A 27,660-nucleotide genomic window follows, 5' to 3' on the forward strand; every position below is an offset into this window, starting at 1 on the left:
GTAAGCTTGGTAAACCTTCCTTTGTTTACATGTGTCAGCATCGAGTCGCCGACTCCGAGTCTCCAATATTAGCGTCCCGGCCTCTTCGTAGCAACCAGTCGTTCGACAAAACAGTATTTAGAAAACAATGAGTGGAGGTGTTTATGGCGGAGGTAAGTAATGATAAATTACTAGCTAATTGTTTCTAAAACAAAATAACCTCTCTATTAAGGTAGCCCATCCTTAGGCTACTGTCAACAGTAGGCCTATCACAGCTTACTAGGGTAAACAACCACATGGCCTGGATCAACTCACCGACGATCACGGCATGCCACCCTCCGAAAAAGTACTTATAACGCGTCCTGACACTGGAGATGGGCATCAGTCGCGACTTGTTGTTGGTGAGAAACGGAGCTAAAGACCTCTACTCTCCTTTCGAAGTAAGTATTTTCTCCAGAGTTAGAAATTAAGGCCAAATTTTAAGATTTAAACAGAGGGTACTGAAAAAGGGTGGCTACGGCAGTGGAAATCTCACCAAAACGCTTGAAATTTTTTACTTACAACTTTAAATGTTTCGAAGATTGACGCCATCTCGATGTTTACGGAGTCGCTTGTGTCAACAAACTTTCCATTTCCTGTGATAAATCCGCACACCACTTGTACCCACAGACGCTGAGGCACTTTTCATCACAACAATCGAAAAACGGTTTCTCACCAACAAACAAGTTAGGAGTATACAGCTGTTTTGGTAGAAGATGACGAGAAGCGTGCTCTTAGCTAATTTTTAAATAAATAGTAAAACATCAATATTTTACATATTTATGATGATTAATTTGAAAATATTCGTTATTGAAAAAGTAACTCGACTCTGACCAAATTTAGTAATTATTTTCTGAATTAGAACGTTCTTTTAAGTTCTGTATTATGACGTCACGACATCTTGACTTTCGTACCTATTGTAAAATAATTGCTATACTCAACTGTCTTGCAGAACAGTTTACCAGTTATTCATGCAGATTGCTATCAGCTATTCATGTAATTGTTATAATCGTAATGCGCATATATTCTTTTATTTATTATCTACTTTTTGGTTATATGAAGATGTTTTACTGCCGGATTACCGCCGTAGTGTGACGCAATCGTTTTCGGTCCCTGGGCCTCTAATGTCTGTTTTCGCACCATAAGAAATTATAGGGCCGAATTTGCAATGACCAGAAAGTCGTTAAAAGAGGAAAGTTAGCATTGAGGGGCATATGTTTTGACTGAGAAAAATACAAATTTATTCAATAGCTAGCTTGTAAAAAATACTTGGTTATAAAAACTTGATTGACAACTAAGCAGCATGTCTACTATGGGTTTCAGAGACAGTGCAAGCACGTTTTTGGGCAATACCTATTTCTGTAACGAACACTCGTAATTTATAAGGGTATCGTGAATCACTAATCGTAAAGAATAACGACACTTGTCCTTGTACCAAGAGACAAAAACTCCATTATGCAGAAATGGATACGAACACGCGTATAAAGCTCCACCTACCCTCTCCCCCCCCTCCACCGCCACCCCTTTCCTTCTCTGTTCCCGTGCCTCTCTCTCTCTCTCTCTCTCTCTCTCTCTCTCTCTCTCTCTCTCTCTCTCATTCGGTTTGTGTTGACCCTCCAAACTGGGTATAAGACTATACACAAAACGTTGAAATTGGTGAAATTAGGCTATGTATTGGAAGTATATATACATGAATATTAAAGCAATTTTATCATTATTGTATTACTATGACAACTAGAATTCATGGAAACAGTTTATAATAATGAAACAGCGTATGTGTGAAGCCTCCACTAATGTGGCAACGATGATTTTGCCATTCTTAGCATGCAAACATTAAAGGTTACATTTATTTCTGGCATACGATTATTAAAGAAATTCAAAATATTAATATAGACTGAAATCAATGAAAAGTGCTAGCAAAAACAAAAAAGCAAAAAAAAAAAAATTTATATAATTCAGTTATCCGTTAGTCGTTCCTTTATGCACGTATCCGTAATCGTTCCTCTATGGTTTTCGGCAGCCAGATGTATGAAAACGTTAGAAACATTTGATTGTATCTACTTTAGAAATATCTGTAATTTTCGGGGTAATTTGGTTGAAAAAAAGGGATAATATACATGAATTAAATCAAAATGTTTAAATAACAAAGTAAATTTAAACTAAATAACGAGTAAAGTAAACAATTTAGGGAATAAAACTTTTGCAGTTTCGTCGTCTGCTGTTCGTAACTGTGTTGTGGCGCGCTCGCTTGGAACCAGCAACAGTAACGGGTTTAAAGTGCAATGTGGAGTGAACTGAGACCAAAATGTGTATAATAACAATCAAATAAGCACTGTGGAGTTTCAGTTGTGATGGCAGTAAGGATAAAAACCGCGGATTACAAGGTAAGAATGACCCCGGGAATAACAAGTTTCATACTCACTAATATAGGCAACAAAATGTTGTCTTATTGTGCTGATTACAACTGTAATCTTGAGTAAGATCAATAAACGTTACATATATACCGCTCAACAGTTGTTTCAAATGAGTGCTGGGAAGGGCTGGGGAAAGATGGGTTGGCCGTCACTGATCAGAACCTTCCATGCAAAACGTAGCCGCCATATTGGATTTCAAAACTGCCTTGAAAACATATTTTACGAAGAGCTCACATGATTATTTTTTTCGTATGGGCTTTCATATATCACAATTATGTTGACGAAAATTCAGTCTTTTAAATGGTATGCTGAGAGTTGCAATTGTATTCTTGTTTCACCAATTAAATATCGAGTGAATAAGACCCGTCCACCGTGATGAGGTTGGCCTTGCCGTGGTGTTTTTACCCTATTTTTCTGAATTAGAACGTTCTTTTAAGTTCTGTATTATGACGTCACGACATCTTGACTTTCGTACCTATTGTAAATAATTGCTATACTCAACTGTCTTGCAAAGACCGTTTACCAGTTATTCATGCAGATTTTATCAGCTATTCATGTAATTGTTATAATCGTAATGCGCATATATATCTTTATTATCTACTTTTTGGATATGTGAAGATGTTTTACTGCCGGATTACCGCCGTAGTGTGACGCAATCGTTTTCGGTCCCTGGGCCTCTGTCTGTTTTCGCACCATAAGAAATTATGGGCTGATTTGCAAATGACCAGAAAGTCGTTAAAAGAGGAAGGTTAGCATTGAGTGGCATATGTTTTGACTGAGAAAAATACAAATTTATTCAATAGCTAGCTTGTAAAAAAATACTTGTTATAAAAACTTGATTGACAACTAAGCAGCATGTCTACTATGGGTTTTCAGAGACAGTGCAAGCACGTTTTTGGGCATACCTATTTCTGTAACGAACGCTCGTAACAGAACAAGATTTTGGTATAGTGCATTACACCCAGTGCCGTAATTTATAAGGGTATCGTGAATCACTAATTGTAAAGAATAACGACACTTGTCCTTGTACCAAGAGACAAAAACTCCATTGTGCAGAAATGAATATGAACACGCGTAAAAAGCTCCACCTAACCCCCCCCCTCTTCCATTCGCCACCCCTTTCCTTCTCTGTTCCTGTGCCTTCCTTTCTCTCTCTCCCTCTGTTGCTATTCGGTTTGTGTTGACCCTCCAAACTGGGTATAAGACAATACACAAAACGTTGAAATTGGTGAAATTAGGCTATGTATTGGAAGTATATATACATAAATATTAAAGCAATTTTATCATTATTGCATTACTATGACAACTAGAATTCATGGAAACTGTTTATAATAATGAAACAGCGTATGTGTGAAGCCTCCACTAATGTGGCAACGATGATTTTGCCATTCTTAGCATGCAAACATTAAAGGTTACATTTATTTCTGGCATACGATTATTAAAGAAATTCAAAATACTAATATAGACTGAAATCAATGAAAAATGCTAGCAAAAACAATGAAGCTAAAAAAAAAAAAAAAAAATATGTATATAATTCAGTTATCCGTAGTCATTCCTCTATGCACGTATCCGTAGTCGTTCCTCTATGGTTTTCGGCAGCCAGATGTACGAAAACGTTAGAAACATTTGATTGTATCTACTTTAGAAATATCTGTGTAATTTTTCGGGGTAATTTGGTTGCAAAAAAGGGATAATATACATGAATTAAATCAAAATTTTTAAATAACAAAGTAAATTTAAACTAGATAACAAGTAAAGTAAACAATTTAGGGAATAAAACTTTGCAGTTTCGTCGTCTGTCGTCGTCTGCTGTTCGTAACTGTGTTTGTGGCGCGCGCGCTTAGAAACCAGGAACAGCAACGGGTTTAAAGTGCAATGTGGAGTGAACTGAGACCAAAATGTGTATAATAACAATCAAATAAGCACTGGAGTTTCAGTTGCGATGGCAGTAAGGATAAAAACCACCGATTACAAGGTAAGAATGAATTCAGTTCAAACCATAACCCCAGGAATAACAAGATTCATACTTTCACTAATATAGGCAACAAAATGTTGTTTTATTGTGCTGATTACAACTGCAATCTTGAGTAAGATCAATAAACGTTACATATATACGCTAACATTGTTCAAATGAGTGCTGGGAAGGCTGGGGAAAGAAGGTGGCCGTCACTGATCAGAACCTTCCATGCAAAACGTAGCCGCCATATTGGATTTCAAAACTGCCTTGAAAACATATTTTACGAAGAGCTCACAGCTTATTTTAGTTCGTATGGGCTTCATATATCACATTATGTTGACGAAACTTCAGTCTTTTAAATGGTATGCTGAGAGTTGCAATTGTATTCTTGTTTCACCAATTAAATATCGAGTGAATAAGACCCGTCCACCATGATGAGGGTTGGCCTGCCGTGGTGTTTTACCCTAGAACGTTCTTTCAAGTCCTGTATTATGACGTCACGACATCTTAACTTTCGAACCTATTGTAAATAATTGCTATACTCAACTTTCTTGCAGAACAGTTTACCAGTTATTCATGCAGATTGTTATCAGCTATTCATGTGATTGTTATAATCGTAATGCGCATACATATCTTTATTATTTACTTTTTGGATATATGAAGATGTTTTACTGCCGGATTATCGCCGTAGTGTGACGCAATCGCTTTCGGTCCCTGGGCCTCTATTTTCGCACCATAAGAAATCAATGGGGCCGAATTTGCAATGACCAGAAAGTCGTTAAAAGAGGAAAGTTAGCATTGGGGGGCATATGTTTTGAATGAGAAAAATACAAATTTATACAATAGCTAGCTTGTAAAAAATACTTGATTACAAAAAACTTGATTGACAACTAAGCAGCATACCTACTATGGGTTTCAGAGACAGTGCAAGCACGTTTTTGGGCAATATTTCTGTAACGAACACTCGTATCAGAACGAGATTTTGGTATAGTGCATTACACCCAGTGCCGTAATTATTATTAGGGTATCGTGAATCACTAATCGTAAAGAATAACGATACTTGTCCTTATACCAAGAGACAAAAACTCCATTATCCAGAAATGGATACGAACACACGTAAAAAGCTCCACCTACCGTCTCCCTCCCCTCACACCGCCACTCCTGTCCTTCCTTCCTTCCTTCGCCTTCCTTTCTTTCTCTCTCTGTTGCCAATTGGTATGTTTTCACCCTCCAAACTGGGTATAAGACTTACACAAAACGTGGAAATTGGTGAAATCAGCCTATGTATTGAAAGTAGTATATATACATAAATATTAAAGCAATTTTATCATTATTGCATTACTATGACAACTAGAATTCATGGAAACAGTTTATAATAATGCATCGGCGTATGTGTGAAGCTCCACTAATGTGGCAACGATGATTTTGCCATTCTTAGCATGCAAACATTAAAGGTTACATTTATTTCTGGCATACAGTTATTTATAAAAAAATAAAAATACTAATATAGACTTAAATCAATGAAAAGTGCTAGCAAAAAAAAAGAAAACATAATCCACTTATCCATAGTCTGCTCCGCTATGGTTTTCGGCAGCCAGATGTACGACAAGGTTAGAAACATTGGATTGTATCTACTTTAGAAATATCTGTAATTTTTTGGGGTAATTTGGTTGCAAAAAAGGGGTAATAGTACAATGTGTTACCTAACCTTAACTAACCTAACCTAACCTAGGACACAGACCATGACGGAATACAGACAGTAATTTACTAAAACTGAAAATTGAGAAAGCCTCGTAAAATGATTAAACGCAAATAGACACAGATGAATAATGGAAAGAGAAGGGAGAGGATTGTGTAAATTGAAATGTCTAAATTGATAAAATGGAATACGTACACATGTAAATGTTCTAATAATAAGCTAAAATTTTAACAAAAAAATTGTTATGTGTGAGGAAAGTGTTCTAAATGATGAAATGGAAATAGCCAGAAGTGAATACTAATGGAAAGAGAAGGGAGTGACTCATGTACAAATCATGTATAAATCGTGTATGAAATATCCCCAAGCACCCTCCAATTTCATGTCGCAGACAAAAAAGTATTGAAACGTCGTAAAACGGCCTTCTAGTCCCACCCCTTAGGCATTTTTCAGGGGCCTGACCTCATTTGTAACGTAAAATTGCAGGATATATAGGGCAAAATTATGAAGTGAGAACACGTCAGTGCACATATTTAACAAATGCTATGATAAACGGAAAATAAAAGCTTGAAATAATATAACATGATTATAAAACAAATGAGGAAAAGGAATATATGTAACTTAATGTATGAATCCCCCAAATTCTTCACTCGGTCCTATCGCAGTGTAGGTTTAATATTGTAGCATGTTTGGTTAGATACATGTACCCCTCCAAAACCTCCATTATTTCTCTCACTTAGGAGTCGGTGTCTGAAACAAAAGCTCCCCTATAACATGGTGCATGCGTGGTAGCATTCGGCATCATAACAGTAGTAATAATAGGTGGATTTTGCATGTGAAATGGCTGCATTATCGGTTTTTTATCGCTTATTTCCGCTTGTATTTTGTGTTTCAAATGTCATAAATAAGAGGAAATAATAACCAAATAACACGGCAAAACCTTCTCCCAAGTGTTTTATCCCACCCATAACTGCACTTTCCAATCGGTCTCCCTTACCGTAGGATAGAGTTGTATGGCATAATTCTCCCAAGTAATTTACCCCACCCAAAATCCTGCATTCCCATCGGGTCCCCCTTACCACAGGATAAGTTCAAAGGTAAATTCCAGGTTCATCACAGCCAGGTGAAAAGATATTAGATTGCATAAGTTGATTATGTATTCATGATAATTAATTTGAAAATATTCGTTGTTGAAAAAGTAACCAGATACAGTAAGGCTACATGTCAGCGTGGTTGTAGGTATGGAGGGAAGGCAGTTCTGTCTAGACAGCTTCATTAAGTTACAGTAGTTAGTCATATCATATTTTGTATGTAGCACAGTGTTTTGTATACCTTACTGTATTGTTATTATTATTATTTGCAGATGAAGTGGGGGCCCTTGTGTTTGATCCAGGGTACTCCTCACTTAGGGTTGGATATGCTGGTGAAGATTCTCCAAAATTTGACATTCCTTCTTGGGTTGGAATCAGTGAAAACCAGGAGACAAATGAGAAGAAATATTATGTTGATACAGTTGCCCTGCATGTACCTAGGAAAGGTAAGCATTATGAATGGTATTATAAGAATTGCTCTTTAATTTTTGTTTGCAATATTTTAGCCATTGCTGTTGGTGGTGGTGGTCAGTTAGATATCTTCTGTTGCCTACTGCAGTGAGTCTATTGTTACTGTAATTGGAAATGTTCTTGTTCAGATTCTACCAATCATTGATTCTGAGAGAATCTAGTAAAAATATTCCATTTGTATTATTGCTTGTATGTTTTATGTTATTCTATTGAATTATTTGTCATTACAGTTTTTTGCTTTGCTCTGCAATACCAGCAATTTGAATATTCATCTTGTTCCTTTTTGTCTAAAAATTAATGTGACATTCAAATAATGTGTTTTTAAAAGAAGGAAAACTATGCCAAAGGAGGCATAAGACCAATCTTTTAAAGGGATGAGCAGCAGACAAGTCCACTCTACAACCATATTAAGACCCTGGGAGAACCAGGCAGGCAACTTATGATGATTATTCTAGTATACTTGGTCCTCCTTCTCCCCAACCCATTCCTTTCTCAAAGACAATCAAGTCATGTTGTCAGTGAAAATCTGTGAAGCCGTGATTAGGGTTTGAATTGATGACCACTGCAGTAAGAAAATGAGGTTATAGCAAACCTCCACCACAACTCTAGAAAACAGATAGCAGTAATTATTCAAATTGAAAGCAAAGGGGAAGCTGCTGTACTTTTTCCTATGTGATGAGAGTGACTTGTTGATTAAGTGAAATTGCCATTGAACCTCTCACATCAACATTTCCTGTTTAGTTACCTTGGACTGGTTGTAGCACATTAGATTTTATATAAGTAACTTAACAAGTAATTACATAGCTCTAGTTTGCACTAGATAATAGTTTACTAGTATGGCAGCTAAAATTTGAAATTTGCAGTTGTGATTCTTTTGTTTTGGTGTAGGTAACAATTTGTTTCTGCTGGCATATGGCAAAGGTTGTGAGCTTTCAGTTAATTTTGAAGTTTGTTTTCTTTACTGTTTGATGGTTTGAGATATTTGGCTTTACAATTGGTGGTGTTTTTGCTTTTTTGGTAGCCTTTCGGCAATTAAGTTAGTGGTAGTTTTTCTTAGAAGACCGAATTTTGTTCACAATTTAACTTCTTTACAAGATTAGTACTTTTTTGATAGTTGATTTTAAAGATGTCTGACGCAAGTCAATCTGGTACTTGTTAGTGCAGCAAATGCTGCAATATGAAGTTGACTTCAGCAAAGTATGATTTGCACTACATTAGCATAAATTGCAGTGGTCAAGTCTTTCTTTAGAGCTATTGTGTATTGAGTATGTAGACTGGGATCCATAACAGTGGAAAAACTGAAAGTCTCATCTATCTAAAGTAGAAAGGGACAGGAAGAGAAAGGCAACTGTTATGAGTGATAATAAGACTGCAGTTAGTCAGGAACCTGCTAGGTCATTTAGTAATATTGGATGTGCTTATTGTATCTGTTCCTTTAGTGTCCCTAGTTCTCAGTTCTCCAGCTGTACCACCTGAACGTTTACATGGCTCCCATGCTTCTGACCGCAACGGTATGTGCTCTGAATGTCTTCGTTCAGAAGACAAAATTCGGAAAGGAGATGAATTGCTCTATCCCATCGTCCATTGATCAAAGAGACTGGATGGTCTCAATAGACGTGCAGAATATGTACTTACACGTTCCCATACATCCAGCCTCAAGGAAGTACCCCAGATTCATTTCCCAGAGCCAGGTCTTCCAGTTTCAAGCCCTATGCTTCAGAGTTTTGATGGCTCCTCCAGTATTCACTCAAGTTTTCACCCCCCTAGCAGGGTGTCTCCATCTCTTGGTCATCAACATCTCGCTCTACTTGGATGATTGGTTCCTTTGCTCCCCAATGAAGGGACAATGCATAGAGGACCTTTGGAAGACCCTTTCTTTTAACCTAGGATCTAGTCTTATTATCAATCTCCAAAAGTCCCAGCTGACTCCTCCTTATTTTGGGATGACGTTTAATTCACAAATTTTTCTGGCTTTTCTGCCCCCCAAGAAAGAGGAATTCTGTCTGTGGATGGTAGACAAGTTCCTTTCCTTCAGACATGCCTAGCTAACAGATGGATGGGTCTCCTCGGGACTCTGGCCTCCATAGAGTGGTGTGTTTCCCTGGGGAGGCTCCACATATGCAGATGCTTCAGACTTAGTCTGGGGAGCTCTCCTGGGAGACAGGGAAGTCTCCAGGACATGGGCAGCGGAGCAGTTATTGGGGGGAGGGGGTTCAAGAAAGTTATTGGGGGGAGGGGGTTCAATTCTTGTTGGGGTGCTGTAAGCGAAAACCGCCAGTAACTGATACTCTGCGCTTATGGTGCAGATATCCGGTTAATCGCACTAATAACCTGTTAATTATGCCTCTGTTATGTATGTTATGATGCCATACCATAGAACCGGATCACCATTAACTGAGTCCTCCGATAACTGGGGAGCCTATACAAGCCTTTGCATTAGAGATGTTCAACAAGAATGGGGGCAGTCCCACTTTGGACAATACCACAGCCCTGTCTTACATCAGCAATCAAGGGGAAACACAGTCTTTCTCCCTCTGCGAAGCAGTAAGGGAACTTCTCCTCTGGGCAAATCAGAATGAGACGAGAATGGCGACAGATTTGTCCAAGGCAGACTGAATGTCTTGCCAGACCAGCTGAGCAGACACAGTAAAATCATTCCAACAGAATGGACTTTAGATCTACTTATCCGTTTAGACCTGTGGAGACTAGGGAAAGCCTCGACCTCTTTGTGACTTCCAGGAACCATTGTCTCCCTCTACATATTTTGTTCACCAGTTTCAGATCTAACAATGGTGACAGATGGCATGCTACAGGACTGGTCATACAAAGACCTATAGTATGCCTTTCCTCTGTTTGAAATGATAAGAGAAGTCCTGAAGAAGTTCCAATAACACCAGAGTGCATCAATGAAGTTAATAGCCCCATTTTGGTCTCATAAGGTGTGGTTCCCAGATTTCCTGGGACTTCTGGTACACTTACCAAGGCTTTTACCACAAAAGCCCAATCTTCTCAGACCATCCCATTTCAGCGATTCCATCAAGGGTTGTCCACTAGCTGTGATAGGTTACAGAGTGTCAAGAAACTCCTTAGAATTAAGGGATTGCTGTAGAAGTAATTTTGCAATGTAGATGTCGGTCATCCAGTAACATCTACCAGAACAAGTGGTCTATCTTTCACATTAGGTGCAGAAGAAATGCCATCTCGTCTTCACAGACAACTATACCAGGAATAGTGGAATTTCTGTTATTTCTGAGGGCCTGAAGAGGTTGATCCTCTTCCACTATATTAAAGACTACAGAGCCATGCTCAGTTCTGTTTTTCGGCATAAGGGCCTGGTCCTATCCTCAAACTAGGACCTTTCCGATCTTCTTAGATCATTTGAGGCTTGTAAGTAGAGGAATACAGAAGTAGTATCATGGGGGGGGGGGAATTTAGACATGATCTTGAAATGGCCCTCTCCAGGTCTTAAGGGATCCTTACTAGACGACCCTCTTCCTAGTAGCCTTAGCAACTGCTAAGAGGTTCGGTGAAATACATGCAATTGACAGAAGGATCAGATTTGCTCAAGGCGATGCAGTCTGTTCCTATACCCTTGGATTTCGTGCAAAGAATGAGACTCCATCCAAACCCTGATTTCGTTCTTTTAGCATCAAGAATTTAATAGAAGTGGTAGGTTTGGAGGAATAAGAGAGAGCTCTGTTCCCTGTGAGGGCTTTCAATTATCATCTACACAGGGCTGAGAAGGTACAAGGAACTTCCAGTAGCCTATGGTGTTTGGTCAAAGATCTTCACAACCCCTTTGGAAGAATTTTTTTTTTTTTTCTTAAGGGACCTCATTTGTAAAGCTCATTCTCAGATTGGAGAGGAATTGTTTTTGACTCTTAAAATCAGAGATCACAAAATTAGAGCTGTAGATATGTCATTAGCTTTTAAGTACAACCTCCCTCTCTCTTCCATTCTCCAAGCGATGTATTGTAAGTGCAAGTCTGCATTTGCATCCCTTGCTTAAGGGAGGTGGAGACAGTTTTTAACAATTGCAGTACCTTAGGTCCTTTATCAGTGGCTAGCATGGTGTTTGGGGGAGGAAGTGTAGAAAACACATTCCTCCATCCTTAATCTCTTCCCATTGACCAAGGGTGTTGAGTCTTAGGCTGATGGGTGATGGTGTTTTTAATTTTGTGGTGTAGGTAAGAACATTGTTGTCTGGTTGAATTTTTATGGGATTGCACCTGAGGCAGGGGCAAATTTTATGCTTTACTAGCGTTTGGAAATGTCCTTCGCTGTAAGGTCCCACTTATGGAGCAGGTGCTCCACAGATTACTGCCATATTGCTACAGGTTAAGATGAGCCACAGCCAGAGGCAGTAACTTCCTGCAGTAGCTCTCTTACCGGGCAAGGAAACAAGCATTGGATCAATGCCAGGAATTTTTCTATTCTCAAATTCATTACATTTACTAGTGTTTTGGGGGTACAATATGTCTATTCTTTTTTTGTTTTTCCACCCCTTCCCTTGTTCAATTGTGGGGAATTTTCGGGCCTATGTAATTTGGTTAAACATTACTTGTATAATAAAAAGTTGGGGGGACACTTTATAATAAAGTTTTATACTACTATACTTACAAGTAAATTGGGGGAGAATGTGAGACCCTCCTCCTCCCTTGCATGGACATAGGGGCACAAACAAATTAAAGCTCTTTGCTGAGTTGTTCCCATCCCAAAAGTGGTTGGGCTAGTGATCTACACCAAAACAGAAGAATTGCTACTGTGAATTTCAAATTTTAGCTGCTGTACTAATAGAAACTAGCTGTGTACATTTTACTTGACAAGTATATATAAACTTTATTTTATTATAAAAATGTCATTTTTTCATGTTAATTTATGGAATAAATACCTCCTGTTGCAGTGAGATTCCTTGTTAATATTTTTCTCGCATTGTGCAATATAGTATGCAGTGGTACCTCAACATATGAAATTAATCCATTCCGAGGCGGCCTTCGTAACCTGAGCTTTTCGTATCTTGAACTGCATTTTACATGTCAAATTGCCTAATTCGTTCCAAGCCCTACGAAAAACACCCCAGTAAATTTTATAATAAAGCTAAATTGACCAATAAACAATGAAATACAACAATTTGGACCATTCAGTACCTAAATTAATACGTAGTAATAATACTACGTACCTGTAAATAAAGTGTATTAGTGTACATGGTATACAAGAAATACTGTACGTACATACGTATGTATGTAGTAAAATGTGGAAGCTTACCTTTCGAGTAAGGCTATCTCCGAAAGTGTCGACAGAGGAGGAGGACAAACAGCAGAAAATTTGTTTCGTAGTACGTCCATTTAACTTAACGAAACACATTAAAAATGTCAGGAAACAAACTAAACTTTACAAAACACATTAACAAAACTGTAAACACTTTACAAAAAAAACTTGAAGATTAATTTTTATTTTTATTATTTTTTTTTTACATTTTTTTTTTTACTCTTTATATTTTACGTTTTTTACAAAATTTCAATTTCATCACCACCGAATGGATGCCAGTCCGTTTACGGAATTTATCAAACCACCCCTGAGAAGCCTTGAAGTCTGGGGTTGCCGTCGATGTCCCTTCTTCTCCGTTGTCTTCGGCCTGGGCAATCAAATCACCGAAAATAGCGCTGCCCTTCTGGCAGATTGCTGTTTCGGTTATCGTATCGCCAGCGATTTCTTTGTCTTTTATCCATAGAAGAAACAGCCTCTCCATCTCATCATGCATGTGGCTCCTCTTGTTGGACAAAATAGTCACGCCCTTGGAAGGTGTAGCTACTTTGATGGCTTCCTTCTGCTTAAGGATGGTGCCTATTGTCGACGGATTTCGGCTGTATTCCTTAATGATCACACTCGACCGCATGCCAGCTTCATACTTTTTTATTATCTCCATTTTTGTCTCCAAAGAAAGCATCCTCTTCTTTACGTGAATTTCAGCAAGTTTCTTGGGACCCATGACTATACTGTACGTTATTAAGTTATGTAGTATACTAATTAAGTTCTCACACAACACGATAAAGTAGTACAACAAAATCACTAACACGAATTTACGTTAACAAACGAAAATGTATATGTGAACGAACGAATTCCGCCTGCTTACGATAACGCTGGTGCGAAGCAATGGCTGAAGAAGAACGCCTTTATGTAGAGCACGATGGGAGAGATGCTGACCAATAGGAGAGCAGGATCTTATGGCGGTGACTAACATCAGGAACCAATGGGAGAGTGAGAGGATGGGGGCGAGAGTCTACTCAGTTGGCGGTGGCGCACTTTTAAAAATTGTTATCGGTGGTCCGGCGAATCTCGGGACTTTACAGCAACAATCTTTTGTATCCTGAACTATTTTCGTATGTAGAGCCCAAAAAATCTTCGTATTTGCTTTCGTAACTCGAATTTTTCGTAAGTTGAGCCTTTCGTATGTCGAGGTACCACTGTGTTATGAAAGTTTTTGGTTTTATAAAAATTATATCCTTTTAGTTGAATGCAAACTATTTTTATGAACGTTTCTGTTTGTTTTTATAGAAAAATGGAATGAAACACAGCATGAAGGGAGTCTTTCTTTTATGTCAAACAACCAGATGCTAATTTCATTAACTCATGGCCATTGTTGGCATATGTAAACATTAATTTGTATGCTATAAGGAAAAGACAGCATATATCAGATAGTATCCTGTATAAAGTGATTTTGGAAGTAAAATGTACTTGCTGATGTGTTCATTAGAGTAGATTTGACATTTTTCATTACATTAATCATTGTTAATATATCATCAGGATGTGAAGTGGTAAATTATATGAAGGAAGGAATGATTGAAGACTGGGACACCTTTGAAAAAGTTCTTGACTATTCCTATGAAAAGTGCATCAAAAGTGATTCCCAGTATCATCCTGTGCTCTTTTCTGAAGCAACAGTAAGTCTCATAAATGTTGTTTCAGTTCATTGTATTGTGGAATTTTAGGTTAATTTTATAATATAGCAAAATCTCTTGTGCTGATCATCTGGAACTATTTTCCTTTATATGAATAACTTTAATGGTATATATATGCTGTAACTTTTTCTTATTATACTATACTATATTTGTATGCATCTTTATTCCTTATTGTCGGTACGTATATGCGATGGATTTTATATAAGAACAAAAAATTAAATGTAATTTTTTATTAATTTACTGATATTTATTTGTGACAATACAGTCATTGCAACATGATTACATATTTGAAAATTTGGATTAGATGAGTGTTGTTGGCAGAGAATAACTTGACTCCTTCTCTTTTAGTGGAATGCTCGGGGAAAGAGAGAGCGTCTCTGTGAACTAGTTTTCGAAAAATATCAGGTGAGTGAGAGTATTTTTTGTTAGAACTTTGTAACTGTCTTATTTGAGGTAAGAACAGAAGTCTTAAAATTGCTATTCTCTTATGTAAGTTATTGATAGATCTCATTAGCTTTACTGTTTAGCATACCACGGTTTTAAGTTGTTATGAATACTTTAAAGGTATAGAGATGTATGATGAGGCAAGGCTAAAATTTTAGCAAAGGTCCTGCACACCTATGTGCCTAGGTGCCTTGTATAGCGCATTGCACCCAGTTACTAGAAGTGGTTTGTAGCTATTGATAATAATCAAACCTGGAGTTTAAAGGTTGATTACTAATGAAGATGAGTTATATGATCTTTACTATTTTGTAGATTGTAGAAGTACAAATTAAAAGTCCACCTTCATAAATGATAAATATAGTAGTATGTTAGGTATAGGCCAAATTGAATGAAGTTACCCAAATTTTCAAATACTGATTTTTGCTGGGGCAAATTTTATGCTATTTGTAATCTAACCACAGTAAGAAGTGAGGTCTAGGTTCAGACTAAATTTCCTACTTATTATTAGATGGACTTGTTTGTTATAAGCCATATTACTTACTGTCTAATTTTTTTAGTATCCTGTTTTGACATCATGTTGGTAGATGGGTGCTGTTATGCATTGTTGTCAAAGACATCAGACCTAAGCGGACATGCACAAATAGTAATAACAAAAACTGTAATAAAATAGTGATTAGGTAATGGATCTTTATATACTATTAAAAGTACAACCAATTTTATTGCGTTGGTAGGCTCAAGTAAACTTGACATGTAACGGCATGGTCTTTGGATCATTATTAATTGCCCTCTCTTTTTTGCCTCGGAATGATTTTCTGGATCTTTATGCTGAAAAAAAATAGCAATAACATTTGACATAATATTTTAGTTCATGGGTTTCTTCTAATAATTGCTGTGTTCAGGAATTTTTTATTTTTACATCATTGTCTTGTTTAAGCACTAAGAGTCTTTCACGGGGCAGTAAATTTAAAAGTGCAAGTATTAAAAATAAATTTTATTTTTATTTTTTGTAGTACCAGCATTCTTTTTTTAGTAAAGTCTGCAGTTTTGCAGCTTTTGCAAATGGAAGGTCGACTGGCCTTGTGCTTGATAGTGGAGCTACTCATACTTCAGCAATTCCAGTTCATGATGGATATGTTCTTCAACATGCTATTGTCAAGTCGCCACTAGGTGGTGACTTCCTTTTGAACCAAGTGAGTAATATTAGTAGTTTTTATAGTATAAGGCAATATTTCCTAAAACTCAAAACCAGAAAATAATAGGGGATTGTGAGTGTTCCAAACATTTTTAGTATGGATGAAAATGAATAACTAACTAAAAAGAGAGCAGAATACCTCTCTTGATAAACAGAGCCCAGTCTCTCGAACATAGCTTGAAACGTCTCGGATGGTTTAGTGAGAGGAAGAGATGATGTCATAGGCAAATGAGATGACATCAGCAACGGAAGGAAGAGAGGCCACCACAGCTGATGTCATAAGCTGGGAGTGATGTCACAACATCTCGAATGACAGCGCAGGTCGATGGCCTCACGGAGTGATAATGTCGACAAATAAGGTGTTGTTATACAGGCGTCCCACCAGGAGGCAGCACATGAGAGCCAAAGTAATGTAGGCCTGGAGGTGGGGCAACTGCCAATGAGGCCAGCAGGGATTGCGAGCCTCCAAGAAATGTGAGAGAAGGCCATCCAAGGTGGAGGGGGAACCCTGTTGGCCTAGAGACGCCCAGACAGCTGCCATCTTGTTAGATTTGGAATCTGAAATAAAAGAAACAGAAGGCGTGGCCTCCTCCCTCTCAGGAAGGACATTAGATCCCGTGGGGGATGGGCGTACATTAAACACAGTCTCATCCTGTGCAACACCTGATACTTCAGACAATGAATCGATTGAAGAAAAGGGAGATAGCAGTACAACTAAAGCAGGGGGAACGCTTCTGGAAAGGGGGATGGTGAATCGTCCAAATGAGGAGGCAAAAAACCCTCCCAAGAAGGACAATTAGAAACTACAATGCTCTCTCATCTTGTAAAACACCCTCCACTGCAACTTAGGCCAGGAACGACATTCTGGGCAAGGATTAATAATGGTACAAAAATTAGATTGGTATCTACTGCATGTAGTATGGGGATCTGTAATGGTAGCAGCCAAAAACCTGGAGCATGGAAAACCCCGAATGCCTGGGCACATACAATTGACAGGACCTTGAAGACTCGGAGGACTCTATGATAACAACAAAGCACACACACAAACACACTGAGACAAATAAATCATGAACGAACAAAGCAACCGGCTTGTGAGGAGAGCAAAAGTGACTACTCTCCAAGACGGTTAAAGAAAGACTGGCATGCCATGAGGTCCTATGCCTGGTCAGTGACCGGCTTCCACCTCTTAAATGCATGAGTTTCCAGATGCCACAGATTCATTGCTTTACAATCTTTAATTGTTTTTGACCAGTTTCCAGCTGGCACAAGAAGATTATCCTATTGTTAAGACAGAGGGTTTGTTAACTATGAAAAATACAAATTTTTAAAAGATTTGTCATTTTGCAGGAAGCCTCAGTTGTTGGTATTGAAAGTACATGGCTAGCGATAAAAACTTTTATCTTTCACTCCTTGTAGAATATCAGAATGAAACAGCCAGCACTGAGAATGGAAGTGGACAGCAAGAAGCATAATTTTCATACATTCAACTTCCCTGTCAGATATATACTTAGCTATAGACTCCGTCGTCCCCGACAGAAATTCAAATTTCGCGGCACACACTACAGGTAGGTCAGGTGATCCCGCCGCCTGCGCTGGGTGGCAGGGAATAGGAACTATTAACGGTTTAAGCCAGATTTTTCTCTGTCGCGGTACTAGTAACATCGTTGCTAGTTCCTCCTGACTTGAATTTCGAATTTCATTACACCGTTGATCTTTTGGACTGCTATTTGGTGACGTATTGGATCTTTGGTTTGGCATACGCTATTGTGGACTGTTTTTTGGATTTGGCTTTAGAATTTCTCATAATGTCTGACGTGTCGATTTCGTTCAGAGTGTGTGTGAATGAGAATTGTTTTGTGAGACTGCCGAAAGCTTCGGTGGATCCTCACACCTCTTGTAAAAATTGTAGAGGGAATGTATGCTCAATGAATTGAATACATGTGATGAGTTGCTGCAAGAATTTGAATGAGGAGGAATGGAAGTTGCTTAATTCCTACCTAAGAAAGTTGGAGAGAGATAGGACTAGAAAAGCCTCTTCCAAGAGTGTAAGTAGGTCGGTCTCTAACGAGCCAGTTAGCGGACTATTGCCTATTGATAACCCTATTGTTTCCTATCCCATACAGCTTTACCTTCCCGATTATTGGACTCGGCAAGCTCAACATCTGAAAGTTGCGAGTCTGAAAGCTTCGCTTAAACATATGGAACAAAAAAATTAAAGAACTGGAAGGTAAGTGCAGTGAAAGTGTTCCCAGTGAAGTGGAGGGTGCGTCTGATTGGCTCTGTCTCGCTCCCAGGCCTAGACCTCTTTCAAGCTCCCAAGACCAGTGGAGAAGGAATGTCGAAAGCCGCAGGGAGGTTTCAGAGCCCCACCCCACCGGTCAGGCGTCCCCTCGGCAGATCCTGTAGTTACGTCCCGGGCTGCCAAGGATAGTCGTTGGAAAGACGTCCTGAAACAGTGTTTTTCTTCGTCTGATTCCTCATCTAGAAAAGGATGGAGTTTGGATAGATTGTCGAGACCTTCGAAGAGAACTTGGAAGTCTCCTTCATTCGACTCAAGCCCTGAAGAATTTCCGGAAGAATATCCTCCGGAAAAGAGGAAGAAGAATGTATATTCAGAAGCTTCTTCTCCTGCATCGGAGGTTGGAAAGAGACGTAGCTACGAAGATGTTAGAGGATATGCAGAAACAGATATCTTCCCTAGTAGGAGTTCTTAAATCTGATCAGCCTAGAAGGAGGATAGATTTCTCCCTATCAAAAGATCCCGTCCTTTAGAACTATCTGAGAGCTCGGACGAGGCGCTTGCCAGAAGCTTGGCCCCAGCCAGACGTCAGGCTACTGTCAAGCGCAAAACGCCGTCAAGGCGATAAGATGTGTATAGGGAACTTCCTACGAGGAAGAAAGTACATGAGATGTCCGTATCGAGGAGTAAAATTGGAACTCCCGAAATCGGACGAACTCCGTGAAAGGAAGCGCAAAGAGCCTGAAGCGTCTGAAGCGCCTGAGGCGCCTGGAGCGCCTCAGGCGCCTCGATCGCCTGAAATGATGGCGTAAAGCTCTTCAAGTAAAAGGAATGAGGCGCAACGCGCCTGAAAAGCCTGAAGTGGCTAAAAGGAAATATTTAACTCCTGGAGAGCCTAGAGCGCCTGATATAAAACATAGGGGGCGCCTGGAGAGCCTAGAACGCCTCAAAGGAAAAGCAAACAGCCTAGGGAGCCTGAGGCGCCTGAAAGAATAGCAAAAGCGCCTAAATAGCCTGAGGCGCCTGAAACGCGGCGCAAAGCGCCTGAAAACGAGCGCAAAGCGCCTGAAGCGCCTGAAAGCGTCCGAATGGAGGCGCAAGGCGCCCTGCCAAAGCCTGAAGGTGACCGTAAAGCATCTAGATCGCCTGAAAGCATGGCGCAACGGATTTGTACCAACCCAAAATACAAATTTGGATGAGTTATCGGAATTTGAAGCGGACTTGGAGGCTCCTCTTTGGGATTTTTCTCAGGAATCAATTTTCCCCCGGACAGGGTCTGCTAGGTCTGTCCGCACAGGTGATCGTAGCCCCTGTCGGGAAGGAATTGATCATGAAAAAAGAGAACACATAAAAGGACTTCTCCTGGTAGGGACGAAAGTTGTCGCACAAGCGGGCCGCCGTCCTTGTCAGGAGGGCCTTAGGGTAAAAGAACAACATCGGCCTTTTCCTGGCAGGGACTCAAGATTGTCGCACAAGCGACCGTAGCCCTTGTCAGGTTGCAAGCCGGTGTTGCTGCAAGCCCTGTGCATTCCCGAGAGAGGAGTCCCCGGTCGCGCACTCTTCTCCGAATAAAACTCAACCGAATTAGAGGATGTTTCGGACTCTGAAGAAAAACAAGGGGGCAGGTCTTTCTGATCATAAGATACTAGCAGCCCTCTTGCTAAAAGAATTTGGAGAGTCTCTGAGTCCTGCTGCCCCTCCTTCTCCTCGGTCTTTATTTTCGAGTACGAAGGCTGCGAAGTCCTCCTCTTTCTTGAAGATGCAACCGACCATTTCAATGAGAGGGCTTTGCAGGTCGGTCGGGAATTGGCGTTAAAACCAAGGAGGAGGCGGGGAAGACTGTGTTTACCTGTCCCCTTCCAGGCTATCAGGGAAGAGAGGGATTTGGTATAGCACAGGGGAATCTATGGGACTTTCTCTTCCCTCATCTGCTGAAGCGGACTTCTCGACCTTGGTGGATTCGGCAAGGAGGCATGCACTTCCAGCAGCCAAAACAAGCTGGACAATGTCTGAAATGGACCATCTCCTCAAGGGAATATTCCATGTCTTGGAAGTTTTTAACTTCCTAGATTGGTCCCTTGGGGCTTTGGCCAACAAGACTCAAGACCCTCAGTTTTGGAACCAGAAGTCTTGCATAGTGTTTTGCATGCATGGACAAGGCAGTGCAGGACGGATCGGCTGAAGTGGCATCCTTGTTCGGGACAGGAGTATTAAAGAAGAGGGCTGTCTTTGGTTCTTTTCTTACCAAAGCAGTCTCTCCAGTACAGAGGGTTCTTCTCTTTTATACGACCCATCTTGTCCCTACAGTGGCTGAGGAAAGGATACCTCATCCCCTTCAAGAACAGACCTCCATTGACGAACGACTCCGAGGGAGCTGTCGGCGAGATACAAGGACCCTGTAAAGAGAGAGATCCTTCTTGGACTGGTGCAGCAAATGTTGGAGAAGGAGGCCATCGAGGTAGTAGGATCCGCACACCCTCCCGAGGTTTTTACAATCGCCTATTTTTGGTGCCGAAAGCCTTCGGGGGGGTGGAGGCCTGTCCTGGACGTGAGTGCATTGAATCGCTTCGTGGAGAAGACAAAGTTCTCCATGGAGACATCCAACTCGGTTCTCTCTGCTACTCCCGTTCCATGGAGATTGGATGGTCTCCCCTTCGACCTGCTGCAAAGATGCATACTTTTCACGCCCAGTCCCCCTGCATCATTCGTCGAAGAAATATCTTCGGTTCATGGTACAGGGAAGGAATTTATCAGTTCAGGGCTTTGTGTTTCGGCCTCTCGACGGCTCCTCAGGTGTTTACAGCGTTGATGAGAAACGTAGCAAGATGGCTACATCTGAAGGGGGTGAGGATATCTCTTTACCTAGACGATTGGCTTATAAGAGCGCAGACAAGACAAAGTGCTTGGAGGACTTGGAGATAGCCTCTTCAGTTGACCAGATCTCTCGGATTGCTCGTAAACCTCGAGAAGTCTCACACAATCCCCAGTCAGACTATCGTCTATCTGGGGATTCGATGGATTCTCGGGGTTTTCGAGCGTATCCATCCCAGGAAAGAATCTCGAAAGGGTTGGAGAAAATCTCGGCCTTCCTAGAGAAAGAACGAAGCTCAGCGAGGGAATGGCTCCAGTCCTTCTGGGCACTCTTTCCTCGCTGGAGCAGTTCATCTCTCTAGGGAGACTGAATCTGAGACCCTTGCAGTTCCATCTCAGAAGGGAGTTGGAACAGAAGAAAGGAGATCTTTTGGATACCTTTCCTATAGGAGAGAGTATCAAAAACCACTTACGATGGTGGTTAGGACCACAAACTGACAAGAACGAAGGAGTGTCCTTGGCCCTTCAGAACCCTCACCTAGGTTATTCTCAGACTGCTTCGGACACGGGGTGGGGTAGCAACACTAGGGACGAAGGAAGTGTCAGGCAGTTGGACAGAAGAACAGAAGGCCGGCACATAAATGCAAAGGAACTCTTAGCAGTGCACTTAGCACTGCAGGTTTTCGAGAACGAAGTCAGAGCATGGTGGTCCAAGTCAACTCGGACACACCACGGCTCTGGCTTATATAAGAAAACAAGGGGGGACACACTCTTTCTCCCTTTACCAACTAGCAAGGGATCTGTTGATATGGACAGAAGAAAGAGGGATTCGACTCCTGGCGAGGTTCGTTCAAGGAGGAAAGAATATAAGAGCAGACAGACTGAGCAGGAAAAACCAGGTCCTTCCAACAGAGTGGACCCTTCATTCACAAGTCTGCCAGCAACTATGGTCTCTTTGGAGGAAGCCGCAAGTGGACCTGTTTGCAACATTCCTATCCAGGAGGATGGAGAACTTTTGCTCGCTGGGGGACGATCCCAGAGCCCTATCCATAGATGCCATGCTCATGGATTGGGAGGGCATAGACGCGTATGCGTTTCCCCCATTCAAGATGCTGGGGGAAGTAATGAGAAAGTTCGTGTCCTCGGAGGGAATGAGAATGACATTGATCGCTCCTTATTGGCCTGCAAGAGATTGGTTCACAGAGGTACAGGAATGGATAGTGGACTTCCCCAGATCTCTTCCCGAAAGGACAGATCTGCTCAAACAACCCCACTTCGAGAGGTATCACAAAAATATCCACGCTCGTCGCTCTGACTGCCTTTCGACTATCGAAAGATTGGTCAGAGCGAGAGGCTTTTCTCGCGAAGCGGCAAAAGCAATTGCTGGAGCATGAAGGTCCTCAACCATGCGGATATATCAATCGAAGTGGGAAGTTTTCCGTAGATGGTGTAAGGTGAAGAAGCTGTCCTCCTCCGATACCTCTGTGACCGAAATTGCTGATTTTCTTTTGTTTTTACGAGAAGAATCTCATCTGGCAGTGTCAACCATTAAAGGTTATAAGAGCATGTTATCAGCGGTGTTCAGGAATAGGGGCCTGAACATAGAGAATAACAAAGATCTGCATGATTTGATTAGATCATTTGAACTAAAAAATTAAGAACTTCTCTCACCCCTAGTTGGAATCTGGATGTGGTTCTCAAATACCTTATGTCGGAGAGATTTGAACCTCCCGATAAAGCTACTTTCCGGGACTTGACTAGAAAATGCATTTCCATTAATAGCTCTCGCCCACTGCGAAAACACAGGAGTGCGGTGACTGGCAAGCGCTTGACTCTAGAGTGGGTTTTAAGAAGGATTCGGCTGTATTGTCCTTTAAACCTTTATTTCTAGCGAAAAAAATGAAAACCCCTCGAGACCTTGGCCTAGGACTTTTGAAGTAAAAGTAAAAGGCCTTTTCTCAATTAGTTGGGAATGAAATGGAAAGAACTTTATGTCCTGTGAGAACTTTGAAATTTTACCTGCAGAAGAAGAAGCAGTTGCGGGTTTTTGCATCGGAGTTTTTATGGTGTGCAGTTAAAGACCCTAGAAGAGCTATGTCAAAGAATGCCTTAGCATTTTTTGTTAGAAACATCATAACGGAAGCCCACATGAGCTGTGATAGTGAGGCATATAAGACCTTAATGGTAAAAGCACACGAAGTACGTGCAGTCGCTACATCATTTTGTTCCGTTTAACAAAGAACATGTCAATGAAGAACATCTTAGCGGCCACGTATTGGAGATGTAACTCAGTGTTCGCCTCACATTACTTGAAAGATGTGAGAGTGACATATGAAAAATGTTTCTCTCTAGGACCTATGTATCAGCAGATACAGTGCTGGGGAAAAGGAGAGAACGGACTGGACCTTATATTATTTTTGTCCTTATATTTTATATATTGTGATTTTAAAATTATTGGTGTTGAGTTTTATTTTAGGTTGTTTGAAAAGGTGTTTGGGGATAAACGCCTTTCAATCATATTTACTAATCCACGGTTAGGATCGGGTGATCGGGATCAGTATTTTACTCCTTTTATGTGCCAGGAGGCATAGGTATATTGTCATGTAAAGTGAATAAGACTCCAGTGACAATTGCCATTAGGTTCTGTTTGAGTAAGTGGATAAGACCCCATTGACAGTCCTTTTCAAGAGTTCTCAGCCATAGGGGCACACCCTCGCTGAAGCTTTTGAGGCGAAGCAGATTCTTCAGCACAAGCTAAGAAATCTTCCGCCTAAACAGGTAGGAACTAGGGGGGTATTATTAATTAACTTGTATTACCTACAAACATATGTTGTTTACCTATTAGGTCAGTAATTAGCTGTCTCTTGCCCTCCGCCAAAGGTGCCAATCAGCTAAGTATATATCTGACAGGGAAGTTGAATGTATGAAAATGATATTGTTATTGTACGATAAAGTTTCATACATACTTACCTGGCATTATATATACCTATCGTCATGGGCCCACCCAACCTCCCCTCCCTCAGGAGACAGGTGGAAGAGAAAATCTGGCTTAAAACGGTAATAGTTTCCTATTCCTGCCACCCAGCGGCAGGCGGCGGGATCACCTGACCTACCTGTAGTGTGTGCCGCGAAATTTGATTTTTTTCTGTCGGGGACGACGGAGTCTATAGCTAAGTATATATCTGCCAGGTAAGTATGTATGAAACTTTATTGTACAATAACAATATCATTTTGGCATATATTACACAAAAAGTGTGCAGAAAAAAACTGTAAATTAATTTTAACATGCCTCCTATTAATAAATAAATATTGCATGTGAAATTAGTTATAGTACGTACTTGATTGCACACAAAATTTTCTCCTTATGGGGTAGGGGGAAGTGAATTCTTTCCATTCTCTTCTGTTTTGTGCACTTTACTTGAGTACCTGCAAGATTTTTTAGTGGAATTTATACTCTTGTATGTGTTCATTGGATGATTTTAATTTAAGCATGTCTCAGGGGAACAATTAAGAAATAAAGAAATATATTGAAATATATTAGTAATTACAGTGTCAAGCTAAGTGCATAGACCTGGTAGGGGATTATCAGCTTGAAGTAATGGTGGTGCCATAGATTGCTGTCTGCCATTTACTTTTCCTTTTTGATTTCTTTCCACCTGAAGATGATGTGCAAATAAAACTTCAAAAGTTCAAGTGAAATGCAATGCATTAGTACCGGTTTGAAAAAAAAAAATTCCCTTCACCCGGTACATATTTTTAGCTATTTATCTTTTTTTTATTTTTTTTAATAAACTGATCTCTCCTTTCTGTAATTGTTTCCTGTTACCTTCTGTACTTTCAATGAACACCATATACGTACTTTGGAAACTTGAGTTTCATGTTATTAATCTCTATACTTTTTCCTTATGAATAGGGGTTTATCTTCTGAATACATAACTGGTACCAATTTTCACTTTTACTCAAGAAAAAAATTTTTCTGATTTGGTGGTTATACATGTACTATACCTGTAGATTTACATATTGTATGGGCAGTATTTAATTAAAGATAAATGATCAAGGTTTTAGTGATATTTGATGAAGAGGCTAATTGCTTTTTAAGTAGGAAAGCTGGTTTCATAAAGTACCTAATAAAAAATTAAAAGGGCCAATGTGTCTTACATATTTCAAGGTATATATGTACTTTTAGTATCATAGTAATTTAAGTAAATGTACTCTTAAGTCTTGTAGCGCTTGCCTGAGGTATTTATTCTTGAGTAAATTTGAGTTGAAAGAATGTGTACAAAGCATAACATGACATGTTTCATGTACAAGTGTTATTTATATTTTATTTTAATCTTTAATAACGTACAGTAATGTGAAATACTTTATTTTAATAACATACAGTAATGTGAAAAATCTGTGAAATACTTTATTGTAATTGTGTTCATATCAGTTGTTTGGGCTAATTCTACACAAATATCCTTTTTACTGTTTTTATAAAGATTACAATTATGCCAGTTATATTTTGTATGCTTTGGTCTAAATTTTTTGGCAGTATCATTTGTTTGTTTATTGCCTAATATTTTTAAAAACCTATGAAATATATGATATGATTATTTTCTGATGCATGGTGGTTTTTAGGCAAACAGTTTTCTGAAAGAGTCTGGAGTAGACATCATTCCATCATACATGATAGCAGACAAACAACTAGTGAAGGAAGGAGACAGGCCTAAGTGGGTTAAGAAAAACAACCTCCCAGAGGTGACAACTTCTTGGCACAATTACATGAAACGAGAGGTAGTGCGAGATTTTCAGCAGACGATGCTGCATTGTTCAGAGAGTCCCTATGAAGATGATGCTATTATAAGTATACCCACAGAGCCTTATGAATTTCCATCTGGCTATAATTCCGTAAGTGTTTTTTTTTTCACTTATTTCTGATTATTTATTGTAAACTCTTTGGGTTTAGGATGAAAGTTTTTTCAAACAAAATATTTTTTATGCTAACCCATCAATCATACATGCAGTGCCCACTTTCCATCACCTTCCCACATTCAGCCTGCATGAATAATGGGGAGGATAGTTGATGTTTGGTCAAAGGAAAACATAAATAAGCAGATACTTCTAGTTTTTCTGCTGCTTCTTTCGACAAACCATGAGAGGGTATTTATCTTGGGACATTTGCGCCACAAATCAGGGCCCTATATGATTGATGAGTTTAGCATGAAAAATCAAAAAAATTTTGTTACAAAAACTGTTTGTTATCTTTTTAACATGAGTTGTAAAATATTTTTCATTTTCAGGAATATGGTGTTGAACGGTACAAGATTACAGAGAGCCTGTTTGATCCAAGCTATATAAAGGGTGTTGGATCCACTATGCTTGGAATGTCACATGTTGTCTCTACTAGCATAGGATTGTGTGACATAGACTTAAGGCCAAGTTTGTATTCAGGTGTAATTGTTACCGGTGGAAACTCCTTGTTGAATGGTTATGTAGAGAGACTAAATAGAGATTTGGCAAGTCGAACACCACCAAATATGAGATTTAAGTTAATAGCAGCCACAGGATCAACAGAAAGGAGATTTGGATCATGGATCGGTGGATCCATTTTGGCTTCCCTTGGTTCCTTCCAACAAATGTGGATAAGTAAACAAGAATACGATGAATCCGGGAAGTCTCAGGTGGATCGCAAATGCCCTTGAGGTAAAAATCAAAGTGCTGTGATACTTTGAGGACTATTAAGCAGTTAAACTGCAGTTTTATTGAACTGTGTGCAGATTGACTGCAGTTTTAATAAATGTTTTTGTAATTACGTATGTGCATAAGGTGTCCAAGGTACTTGGTGAGAATGGCATTCCACAAAATTTTGAGAAGAAAACCTCATTAATTGTAAGTATGTACCTGTAGTTATAAGCTCTTTTTGATGTAGCAAAATATTACTGGTTTTTCTATTATTGAAGTCTTATATTGCAACTGTAGGTTCTATACTGTATATTGTGAGGTGGACAAGGTGATTTTATTACGAACTGTCAAGACTTGGAATTCTGTATAATAAATGTGTACCTGAATCATTTTGTGACATTTAGAATCATCAGATTAATTCAGAATGGTTATCTGGAGATTTAAATTGGCAATATCAATATTGAAAATTAGCTGACAAAACTCTTGATGGTATTAAAAGAAGGTATGTTGTATAATTTGAAAAACCATGTAGGAAAATTAAAGAAACTTTTAAATTAAAAGTTCTCTCCTGCTGAAAGGATGTTAATCACCTTTGGTTTAAAAGTAATTTTTTAGTTCTCAGGCCTAATTTAAATGAGAGTTGGCAGGTATAGGTGAGCATTCATTTGGAGTCATGATGAGCTTGAGTTCACTCGTAAGTCTAT

At 39.6% G+C, this 27,660-nt stretch overlaps 2 protein-coding genes across 2 annotated transcripts in view; one reads left to right on the forward strand and one right to left on the reverse strand.

Moving 5' to 3' along the window:
* Window positions 1-27,527, forward strand: LOC135203184 (actin-like protein 6B). Its single transcript, XM_064232896.1, has 7 exons — window positions 1-152; window positions 7,449-7,622; window positions 14,452-14,588; window positions 14,955-15,011; window positions 16,061-16,240; window positions 25,913-26,182; window positions 26,575-27,527. Exons 1-7 carry the CDS (start codon window positions 128-130, stop codon window positions 26,974-26,976), a joined length of 1,245 nt encoding a protein of 414 aa, XP_064088966.1. The 5' UTR covers window positions 1-127; the 3' UTR covers window positions 26,977-27,527.
* Window positions 1-27,660, reverse strand: part of LOC135203186 (actin-like protein 6B) — a 411,151-nt gene that overhangs the window by 71,858 nt on the left and 311,633 nt on the right.

The sequence above is a fragment of the Macrobrachium nipponense genome, chromosome 33 (genome assembly GCF_015104395.2).
Source record: "Macrobrachium nipponense isolate FS-2020 chromosome 33, ASM1510439v2, whole genome shotgun sequence".
Lineage (NCBI taxonomy): Eukaryota > Metazoa > Arthropoda > Malacostraca > Decapoda > Palaemonidae > Macrobrachium > Macrobrachium nipponense.

Bases quoted from the DNA above. Each gene is read 5' to 3' on its own strand.
- LOC135203184 (XM_064232896.1), top strand. From the start codon at position 128: ATGAGTGGAGGTGTTTATGGCGGAG. The intron at 15,012-16,060 runs GTGAGTGAGAGT...TATTTTTTGTAG, and splicing joins TAGTTTTCGAAAAATATCAG to TACCAGCATTCTTTTTTTAG. The intron at 16,241-25,912 runs GTGAGTAATATT...GGTGGTTTTTAG, and splicing joins GTGACTTCCTTTTGAACCAA to GCAAACAGTTTTCTGAAAGA.